This window comes from Theobroma cacao, chromosome 7, assembly GCF_053813885.1.
Source record: "Theobroma cacao isolate CCN51 chromosome 7, ASM5381388v1, whole genome shotgun sequence".
Classification (NCBI taxonomy): Eukaryota; Viridiplantae; Streptophyta; class Magnoliopsida; order Malvales; family Malvaceae; genus Theobroma; species Theobroma cacao.
The window spans coordinates 1129802-1141384 of record NC_142645.1 but is presented as its reverse complement, the minus strand read 5'-3'; the positions used below and the strand labels follow the sequence as shown (position 1 = coordinate 1141384).

At 35.3% G+C, this 11583-nt stretch overlaps 3 protein-coding genes and 1 long non-coding RNA gene across 4 annotated transcripts in view; 2 read left to right on the top strand and 2 right to left on the bottom strand.

Annotated features, from left to right (window-relative positions):
* The window catches only part of LOC18593365 (ARM repeat superfamily protein), a 64110-nt gene that overhangs the window by 15411 nt on the left and 37116 nt on the right, over positions 1–11583 (top strand).
* On the bottom strand, positions 330–1022 carry LOC148761392 (receptor like protein 26-like). The gene has a single exon (XM_088807953.1). The coding sequence runs from the start codon at positions 1020–1022 to the stop codon at positions 330–332; it is 693 nt and encodes a 230-aa protein (XP_088664079.1).
* Positions 1038–2537, bottom strand: LOC18593360 (uncharacterized; the record flags this gene model as incomplete). The annotated part of the gene is made up of 1 exon (XM_018124158.2): positions 1038–2537. A coding segment is annotated over exon 1 (1500 nt), but the record flags the coding sequence as incomplete, so codon positions are not given.
* On the top strand, positions 9188–11425 carry LOC148761391 (uncharacterized). Its single transcript, XR_016027378.1, has 2 exons — positions 9188–9903; positions 11181–11425. It is a non-coding gene; the product is annotated as an uncharacterized LOC148761391 (long non-coding RNA).

The window sequence follows — 11583 nt, the reverse complement described above, 5'->3', positions numbered from 1 at the left end:
GTTATTGAAGAGTAGCCTTCCTAGTTTTTCAAATGGGTGAAAGTAGTAAATGTTTAGTTGTTTTTTTTTTCACATAAACAGAGATGAGATTCTTTAATACAGATGCATGTAAAAATAAATGATCGAAAGCAAATTGCAAGAGAAGTCATGGGTTAAGCAAAAGTAGCAACCACACTTGACTGCCATGAATTTGTTGATGAAACACATGGCTATTTAATTACAGCAATCACTAGTACTAATAGCAAAATACAAAGACTTGTACATGAAAACAACTGGAATTGAGCATAGAGAACACATGTTGCAATAACTTCCAAAGTCATCTACATTGACTAGTTTCGTGAGCATCTTCGTCCCTTTCGATGATATTTGACTCCATACATTGCCACAAACCATTTTGGTTCACCATTTCTGAATGTAACATATCCAACAACGAGTCCAACTATCAGTCCGCATCCATAGCCTATCAACACAACTTTCCAACCAAAATTATTCTTGGTCTCTGAGTCATCTGCCTCTTTGAAGAAAGATGGGGGTGATTGTTTTCTCCTATCATTGTTGCAAGACTTTGACAACGGAAAACCGCATAGTGCCAAGTTTCCTTCATATGAGCCATTTTCAAATGTACTGAACTGTTTGCCTTGAGGAATTGGTCCTGTGAGTTGGTTATGTGAAAGATTTAAGCAGGCAAGAAATGTCATATCTTTCAATTGGTCAGGAATTTGACCGGTGAGCTTGTTTGAAGAGAGGTCTAACCATTCTAGATTGGTCAGATTTCCTATTGATATGGGGATATGACCACTAAAACTGTTATGAGAAAGGTTGAGCCCTTTAAGTGAATTAAGATTCCCAATAACATTTGGAATCTCTCCATGAAAGTTGTTGTTTGAGAGATCAATGCTCGTCAATATTGTCAGGATATGGGAAAGTCTTATGTAAAATCCTTTCACTTTCAAATTGACATCATAAAAATAAAGTCTTCCTTGCATATACTGCAAAGAATTTTGTCTTTTGCTGAAATTCATCATGGCCATCATGTTTTTTATCATACCTTTTGGAAAAGGACCAGTGAATTCATTGTTAGCAAGGTCAAGAATCCGTAACTTGGGAAAGGGATGGATGGTCTTGGAACTTTGTAAGACACCACACAAATTGTTTGACCGTAAAACAAGAACTTGTAATTCTGGTAGAGTTTCCAACCAATAGGGGAATGTGCCATTTAACTTGTTATCACCAATATCAATCATTTCCAAGCTTCTACAATTGGCCAAGGATAGTGGTAAAGGCCCTTGCAATTTATTGCAATATAAATTGAGATACCTCAACCCACAGTCCTCACCAAACGTTTCAAGGATGGTTCCGTGAAAACTGTTCATCTGTAGATCTAAGATTGTAAGATATTTGCTGAAGTTTCCTAGACATGGTGGAATTATTCCACTTAAGTTGTTATCAGATAGGCTTAGAACTTCGACGGAACTTATATTGCAGATTGAAGAAGGAATTTCTCCTGTCAAGTTGTTTGAGAAAAGGTCAACCACTTGAAGACGAGGCAAAGATGCTAGAGCATTTGGAATTTTACCAGTAAAGTTGTTGGAGAAAAGATGAAGAATCTCCAAGCTCTGCAACTCACTTATGAGTTCTGGGATCTCACCAAATAAATGATTTTCAGTAAGATCAAGTTCGACAAGCTTTTTGAGGCCAAAAATGGATCGAGGAAGCAAACCTGTAAGCTTGTTTTTGTAGAGGTAGAGGTATTGAAGATTGGTGAGGTTTCCTAGCGAGGATGGAATTTGTCCACTGAGATTGTTGTGGACAAGATCAAGATGATTCAAAGAAACTAAATTAACAAGTTCTTGGGGAATTTCACCAGAAAGGTGGTTATGGCCAAAGTAAATCCACTTCATGCTCTTCAATTTGCTTAATTCACGAGGAATTTGGCCAATCAATTCATTACAAGCAAGAGTCAAGGCTTGCAAACTGCTGATATTTGATATGGAGCTTGGAATTCTCCCTACCAAATGATTGCCACCAAGATCAACTTCTTTTAAATTTGAACATACTACTCCAATTTGTGGTGGAATTTTCCCTGAAAGCTTGTTATTTGAAAGATCCAATATTTCCAATGAAATTGAACAGTTTGGAATTGCACCAGTCAAATTGTTTTCACTAAGATTAAGATATCGAAGTGACACAGAAAAAGCCATCTCACCGGGAATTTCACTAGAGAATTTGTTGGTTGAAAGATTGATAGTCTCAATCTTTGGCAAATGAAAGATTGAGGATGAAATTATCCCAGAAATGTTTTTATCAACAAGCTCAATTACCTTCACCTTAGAAAAATTGTTGCAAGTGATTCCATGCCACATGCACAATGGGGTGGAGGAATTCCAGTTGGAGAGGAAGCTAGAAGGATCGTTGATTGAAGATTTGAAGGATAAGAGCAGCTCGAGTTCTTCAACCTGAGGCAAGCTAAAATGTAGTACAAATAAAAACATGAACATGAACAACAGAGATTGTGCATTAGCTCTTTTTCTAAACATTTTACAAGAAACTTTTTTAACAGGAAAAGGATGCCTTGAGTTTCGAAACTAAAAACAATTAATCCAAGACCAATAATCTTGGCCTCAAAGCTTAGGATACCAAACTGCTTAAAACACTAAGCCAAAAAACATTGAAATGAAGGGATAGAGTGGCATGAATCTGATATGCATCCTAGCTCTTAGAAGAACATGGATTTAAGTTAGAACAAAGGGTTTTTTGAACTATTGAGGTGATGATCTATATTAGGGTAGGGAGAGGCAGATTTTTGAGTGTATAGAGATGGTGGTGGAGGCTCTTGAACGTTTTATAGAGAAAACATTACGTCAAGATTAAAATATTTAATTTTAAGATTAATAAATTTGATACGTTATACTGTGGGAATTGTTACTTTAAACATTTTATTCTGTAGATAACTTAGAAAATAAGATAATGAGGTACACAGCTTTTATGAAGCAGGGTTGGGAGCTGAGATTCTTGTGGAAAATATAGCTATCTAAAGCAACCTGCAATCGGAATAGGTCCAAATTCAATCAACCCACTTTTATCATTAACCTGATTTACTGACTTGCTTTTGTGCTTCTATTAATTCTTAATTGCCTCAAGTCAGTTTTCTGTTCATATTCCACTTTTTAATGCTTTTATATTTCAGCATTTGCCAGAAATTTCAACAAGTAGATGACTGTTTGCATGAAAAGATTAAGTGGATTCATTCTGTAAAACGTTTTCATGGACCCTCTCTGTCTAATCTTCCTTTTTTGGTATCTGGCAAAGTGTCTCTCTTCATCACAACCAGAGTTCCTATCCACACGTTAGAGCTTGGAATTTTTCCCCACCAAATAATGGGCACCAAGATCAAGTGTTTTTAGATTCAAGCAGCGTCCAATATTTGGTGGAATTTGGCCAATTAATAGGTTTCCAGCCAGGGTGCAGACCGGTGATATTTGATATAGAGCTTGGGATTTTCCCCAGCAAATAATTCAAAGCAAGACTCCAATTTCTGATGGAATTTTACCCGATAACATGTTGTTCAAAAAATCTAATATTTCAAGTGAAACTTAACAATTTGGAATAATTGAACCAGTGACATTATTGTTGCTAAGATTGAGATAACGAATTGAAGCAGAAGAAACCATGTCACCTGGATTTTCACCGGAGAGTTGATAGGTAGAAAGATTAAATTAATAATCTCGATATCTCACAGATGAAAGATTGATGAGGAAACCGTCCCAATAACATTTATCCTCAGTGAATTCAATGGCTTTTACGTAAGAAAAACTATTGCAAGTGATTTCGTGCTAAAGGTAGAAAGGGTCAGACGAATTCCAATCGGAGAAGAAGCCGAACGGATCATTGATTGAGGATTTGAAGGATGAGAGCAGCTCAACTTCGTCACCCTGAGAGAGGCCAAACTGTAGTAACAAAAATAAGGTGAACATGAACAATACTATTCAGTGGGCTAGATTTAGCTAAGGTCGAAATTGCTTGGTGTGACTTCGTTGGGCTAGCTGAGGAAACGAAGCATCCTAGTGGAATATTATTCAATCTGTTTTTTTGCTTCAGCATTTATAGATTTTTGTCTAAAATTGAAGAAATTATTGGCATTGACAGGGACTACCTTTGAAGACTTCTGGAGTTTCTTCACATCGGTTTTACCAAGTCCAGATTAATTATTGCTTAAAGCACATCTTAGCTTTCCTAGAATAGATTAATTCCTTTTTGTAATAAGTTTTCTGGAGCTTAATGTGGTATTCAGAAAATTTTAAGAACGTACTCTTTCACATCGACTCAATTTTCAATGAAATTTTGAATCATAAGAACGTATCGACATAAAGAGTACTTGAAAATGAAATTAACGACTCAATTACTAAATATGGATCACAATTAATTAATGGTCACACATCTTTGTCTATCTTTTTGTTTGATTGTCAATTTTTGTTTTCAAAGTTAATTTGTGCATTTAATAGTTCGATTATATATAAACTATATATGTAGGGAAAGGATCCTCTCCACTACCTCATCTTACTGTGATTAATGCACATTCAATTAAATCTAAGGCCAATATTTGTTCAAAGTATTATCTCTTTTAATTAATTTTCATTTTAATACTGATCTTGTCTTAATTGCTAAATCATAGTATTGATATAAGGATCTTAGGTTCTTTGTTTCTAGGAATTTCTATAGTTCTGGCATTTAATACTTAGATCATCTCAAGGTATTATGCGCATTCAAATAATTGTTCAAGTTATTAATTTTTCAATGAAGCTTCATTTATCTTCCTACTCAATTTTTAAAATCATTAAAAATATCAGTCATAGATTTATCTGTAATTTCTAAGTGCATGGTTATACAACTCAGTGATTGTCAAAGCTGAAGCTTATTTTGATTATCCAACTCATAACTCTTTTTTTAGAAGATTATTAATATATAAATTTTTTAATAAAATCTAGCTTTTGACCCCACTCCCTAAAAAATTATAAAAAAATTAGTGGGTTCATAATATTATTAAATATATAAAATTCTAAAAAAAAATATAATAAATAAAATTTTTGAATGGCCATAAGTGGGGTAACTGAGTTTGGACCTACATGCCTATTTTCTCCATTGCACGTTGATTTTAGATAGCTGTATTTATTGACCCTGATTCAATACGGTAAGTCTTCTCGGTCTTCTTACCTGAACCCTTAATCACGGGCTGTAATCTTTTCCTTTTTCTCCCAGTCTTCTCCAACCCTGTCTCAAATAGAAGATATAAGAAATGTACAAGGAGAGATGAAGGTAAAAGCAGGAGACTTGGCACTTTCCGAAAGCACATGGAGTCTTATTTAATGGAAAAGGATGATGGATGATTTAAGTATTCATAAGCATGAGAAGCACGCAAAGACTTGCTTTTTGTGTTTTATTTATTCTAATGTTTTTATATCACAGCTAGCATTTGCCAGAAATTTCAAAAGGTGGATGCTTCTTTGCACCTAAAGCTTAGGACCCAAGAAGTTGATGATAGATTTATTTATTTTTATCCCAAGATGGAAGACCATAGATTTCAATATCTTCACACATTGGAAGCTTTATGCTGGTGAGTTCACTCTGCAATAAAATTTCCTGCAAATTCTCTGTCTGATTTTCCTTTTGGCTATCTGGCAAAGTGACTCTCTTCTTCACAATCAGAATCCTATCCACACAAAATCCTAGCATCTCTCTGGGTAGAGGATTTCTAACCTGATCATTTAATTATATGATCTGCTGATGAAATACATGGATATTTTATAACTGCATATTACCAAAACTTACGGTACTGATAAAACCATGACCATGAATACTTGACCATGGACTGAAAACATCTGGAAGTAAACACACAGAATCAAATGCTACCAACGCCTTGCCAAAGTCATCTGCATTGCCTAATTCCATGACCATCTTCTTGCCTTTCAATCATATTTTCCTTGAACCAATGCCATAAACCGTTTTGCTTTACCTGTTTTGAGTGCAACATATCCAATGACAACTCCAAATATCAGTCCATATCCGTATACTATCAACACACCTTTCCAACTAAAACTGCTTTCAGTCTCCAACTCATCTGCCTCTTCCAAGATTGCTGAAGGTGGTTGTTGTCTCTTATCTTTGCTGCAACCTTTTGATAATGGAAACCCACATAGTCCCAAGTTTCCTCCGTAGCATTTTCAAATGTACTGAACTGTTTGCCATTAGGAATGGGTCCTACGAGTTGGTTACGTGAAAGATTCAAGAAGGCAAGAAATTAATGTCAGATCTATCAGTTTCTGAGGAATCTGTCCATTGAGCTTGTGTGAAGAGAAGTCTAACCATTCAAGACTCGTTAAATTTCCCATAGATGCAGGGATATGACCACTAAGGCTATTATGAGAGATGTTGAGCCCTCAATGTTAAATAAGCTTTCCAATAACAATTGGAATCTCTCCATCAAACTTATTATTTGAGAGATCAATGCTTGTGAATGTTGTCAAAATTTTCTCAAATTCAATCTCAAATCCTTTGTCAGTTAAACTCACAGAGTAATGATAAGACAAATTTCCTGCTTGCATATATGAAGAAGTTTGTTGTTCATTGCGATTCCACATCAATGTACCCTTTGGGAAAAGGGCCGGTGAAATCATTGTTAGCGAGGTCCAAAATTGGTAACTTGAGAAAAGCATGGCTGATCTCGGGACTTGGTAAGAAACTGTGCAATTTGTTTGATCTTAAAACAAGAACTTGCAATTCTGGTAGTGTTTCCAACCAGTGAGGGAATGTATCCTTGATCTTGTTGTTACCAAGATCCAACACTTCGATGTTTCTACAATTGGCCAGAGATGGTGGTAATGACCCTTCCAATTTATTACCGTTGATGTTAAGATTCTTCAAGCCACAGTACTTGTCAAATGTCTCAGGAATGGATCCATGAAACCTATTCATTCGCAATTCCAAGACTGAAAGACGTTTGCTGAAGTTTCCCAAACATTATGGAATTGTCCCATTTAAGTTGTTATGAGACAACTTCATGGTCTCCACCTCCCACTCGTAAATTCAAATTTATGTCGACGGCTCGGCCAAAGGCAAGCCATGATATGTTCTTGTTAATACAAAACAGAGGCATCAGGCATTCAAAGAAGAAAGTGAAAAGCAATGAAAAACAGAACTTGGTTAATATCGATTGTCATTAACTGAAGAAAGATGTACCAATGTATACATGAGTTGTTTGACTAACACTTGTACAAAATATCCAAGTGTTTAACACAGCATTAAGGTAAGCATGCAATGCTTACACGTTCTAAGGACATGTTGCAGCAGCAGACAATCTAACTTATTAAACCAGTACAACAAAGCAAAGTGGACACTTGTCCTGTACATAGTTAGACAAAATGACATTCAAGCTAGTTTTTATCTCAACAGATATTTTCAAGATAAATTCCTGGATTAATCAATACATTCTAAAGCAATTTATGATAGCCATCTATTTGCTGATGAAACACATGGCTATTTTATGATAGCAATTACTAATACATATAGCAAAATAGAAAGACATGTCCATGAAAACAACTTGAATTGAGTGCAGAGAAACACATGTTGTAATAACTTCCAAAGTCTTCATTGACTAGTTTCCTGAGCATTGTCTTCCCTTTCCATGATATTTGACTTGAAACAATGTCACAAACCATTTTGATTCACCATTTCTGAATGTAATATATCCGACAATGACTCCAAATATCAGTTCGCATCCATAGCCCATCAACACAACATTGAGAAACCCATGATATTAACTTGTAGAAGATCCCCGTTAATTTTCAACACCTAATGACGCACATATATAATTAAAGTAATGAACTGCAACGGATTTTCATACTGCAGGTTTGCTTTGTGATAAAGCACATAAATTAATGGGGTGATTGAATTTGGACCTACATCACCATTTTTCTCCGTTGCAGGCTTGCTTTTAGATAGCTTGTTGAGAATCCAGTGATTCCAGATGGTGCTGCAGAAGAAGATGAAATTGTGCACTAAATCAACTACTTGTTGAAGGAAGGAAAAAGATGGAAAACGGTATCGCTTTAGCTGTTGAGTTAGTGTTTAGTGAAACTCATTAATTATTGTCAGTTTGATTCTTAGTTATTTGTTTGCTTAAAACGTTTTTGCTGGTGTCGTTTTATTTGGCTGCTTGTAAGGCTGAAAAGCCACGTTTGTTTTGCCTATTTTTGACTTTCCTCTTAGCTGTTGAAGTCCGTTGTAATGCACAGAAATTCAAGTTTGTATTTGTAACACCTCGTATTCTCATATAGTAGTCAAGATAATCATATCAATAGGACGAAGGGTCACTGATGTAAATTTAAGTGTCGAAGAGTGGTTACGAGTGAAGAAAATATCTTAGAATAAAATATTATTTTATAAATAAAATAATATTAAAATATTAAATATTTTATTAATCACGAAAATTAGTTCGAAAGAAAGGAATATGATTAATTTAAGTGAGAGAGAAGAAGTAAAGAAGAATTTTGGAGAAAAATGACAATAATTGTATTGCATGATTTTTATTAAATTGAGCTAGCGCGGTAAGTAAATATTTAAATATTATGGTAATATCGCGTTGAAGTATAATTTCGACATTTTTATTGGATACATGTGAAGGAAAAAAGATAGAAGGAAATTGAAATTTAATAAATGTTGAAAAGATCAAATTATAAGGATGAAAGTTATGGTGAATAAAGAATAAAAATTAAAACTAGTTGTATGTAACTTTGATTGAGGCAATGGTGATAAAATGTTGAAAGAATAAAATGGATTGAATGTGGTTTGGATGGGACCATTAAATAATAAATAAAATATAAAGTAAAAATGGTGTAAAGGGTAAAAGAATAACAGAATAAATAAATAAGGAAGACAAAGAAGAAGAAATGAACAGCAAAATGAGGATAAATGTCCGTGTGATCAATACTTGAAGGAAAGTGCAAGAAAAGTCAACAAATAAAAAAAAATGGACGGATAAAGGATTAAGCCGGCCAAAGTGGACAAAAAGAAAAGAAAGAAATGATGGTAGGGGCCAGTTGAATGTAAAGCCATCAAGGAAAAAAAAAAAGAAATAGTTGACAAATACATTGACTTGTCCAACTTGTCCCCCACATGTGAAATTAATATCAAACAAAATTATTGTCTTTCTCCTCCCAAGAAGGATTGACATTTTAAGAGCAAAAAATGGGATAAGGTCGGCTGAAGAAGGACCAAGAAAAGGAGAGAAAGAGTGCTGGTGAGAGAGCAGAAAATGGCAACTGGAGAGTGCAGTTTATGAGGCAAAGAAAAGGGGGAAAGAGTGCTGGTGAGAAAGTTGAAAAATGGCAGTAGGAGGGTGAGAAAGAGAGGCTGTGTTGCTACCAGTTTGTGCAGGAAAAATAGAGGCTATTTGCTACCGGATTGTGAAGGACAAAGGGGGCTTTGTGCTGCCAGTTTTTGAGGGAGGTAGGAGAGGTTGTGAAGCTGATTTTGAGAGAGAGAAGGCCAACCGGGCGGTGCAAGTGAGGAGGAGGGAAAGGCCGACCAGCTGAAAAAAAGAAAGAGAGAGAAGAAAAAAAAGAAAAAAAATAAAATGATGAATGAATGAAATGAAAAAAGAAAAGAAAAGAGTGGGCATAGCCTAATAAGGAAAAGTGGAAAGAGCCCATGAGAAAGGCCTAATAGCAACAAGGAAGGAGGCCCAGTGGAAACAAGGAAGGGTAGGCCCAAAAGAGCAAGAAAAAGAAGAGAAAAACAAGGAAGAAAAGAAAATACAAAGGTAAAGGAAGTGAGCTGTGTCGGAGTGTCAGACGAAATAACGAGCCATTAACAAGTAGAAATAGCAATGTAGTATCTCGCTATGTCGAGGTAAGTAGAAGGTGTCAATTTTAAAAATTTTCGTAACTATATATATGTATTTATGTATGATTTATTTTACATGCAAAATTGTGGACAGTATGAGTTGGTAGAATTCTAAGAAATTTTGTGATTGCTATAGTTTTTTAAACGTGTTTTGAATATATATATGTATACTTGTACGTAAAGTATTTTACCCTGGGAAACAAGCCTTTCAAGATGATTTACATCAAAGAAAAATGTGCCTTACATTTGTGTGGTGTGCATTCATGGAGTTTAATTACATATTCACCATGCCATTTTGAAATGAGAATCGCATGCAAAAGTTTATTGTATACAGTTTTATGAAAAGAGAGTTTTATCTTGATAAGGCGATCGGTATTTAAAAAATGATTTGAAAAGATTCTATGAAAACCCGATTTAGATTTTTAAACGGTTTTACTAAACCAAGAGATTTGAGAGTAGGCTGGCTGTCACTTCGGTTAAGTGTGACCCTCATGCATGAGTGAGCTCTAGTTAAAGAACTTTCGGATCGCCGACGGGCAGTTAGGCGTGGCGAGGGCCACAACCTGTGATATATGTATGCATGGCTAGGCCACCAGTGATTTACGCAATTGCAACCGCCTGATATCTCCGATGTCGGCCAACATTGTTGAGATAGCCATGGCATATGGGAATCCGGTGGAAGCAATGCTCCCGGATGTTATTACGTGGTAGCGAGACCACGAGTTTATTTTCATTCCCTACTCGAGAGTGGCATCTCTGGGTTTTCAAACTCATATTTCTTTGCATGGTGAAAACGGAATTAAACGGTTTTTTCGCAGCTCCTCTATTTTTGCGGAGAAATGAATTTTAACTCCTCGCGTACGAGGCGATTTGTGATTTATGTATAAGTTTAAATAACATTCGATTTCATGGGAGTTTACTTGAATTTATTAAATTGATTTGAGTAAAATGTCAATTGATTTCGACGGCGAAAATCCTTTTATGTACAATTGTTTTACAACAATATTTCAAATGATTGTTTTGAAAAAGGTTATTGATTTGTTTCTGAGGGGAAACTTTTATCTACTTGGTTGATTTACCACTTGAAATGATTACAATGCATAAGAAATTCTCTGTTTTTCATATAAGGCATAAATGTCTGTTTGAAATAAATTATTTTTATAATCCTGCATTTTTAATATAAACTGATCTACTGTTTGCTTGTTTTTCATCTACGCCCTACTTACGGAGTCGATGATCACTGAGTTTGTGAGACTCACACCCCTCTTTTTCCCTTATTGCAGATAAGGATTGGCTTAGTGTGTAATCATCGGCACGTTCGGTCCACTGCAAAATAGGTAAAGACATCTCATAGCATTTTATCCCGAGTCACTCTGCTGTTAGAGGTTGAGTTGTAGTACTCTGGTTTTACTATGTAAACAAATATTAGTTTTGATATAAATGAAAATTTGAGATTTTTGAACTCAATGTATTTAATTGTGATGTCATGACTTAAAGTCAAAATTTAATGACTATGCTTGTTGTTGAACTCATGTTATAAATATATATGGTTCAAACATTAATACGGTTTAGTAAAAGTGTACAATGAGTTATTGAGAAATTTCTTTTAGGCTTGTTCGGGACTTGACGGGATCTCTCGGAGGTCTCGGACGTCGGTAGCGACCGAGGAGGGATTGTTATAGTATT

What these genes read in the sequence shown, in the direction of transcription:
- LOC148761392 (XM_088807953.1), bottom strand. Translation starts at nt 1,022, where the DNA reads ATGAATTTCAGCAAAAGACAAAATTCTTTGCAGTATATGCAAGGAAGA.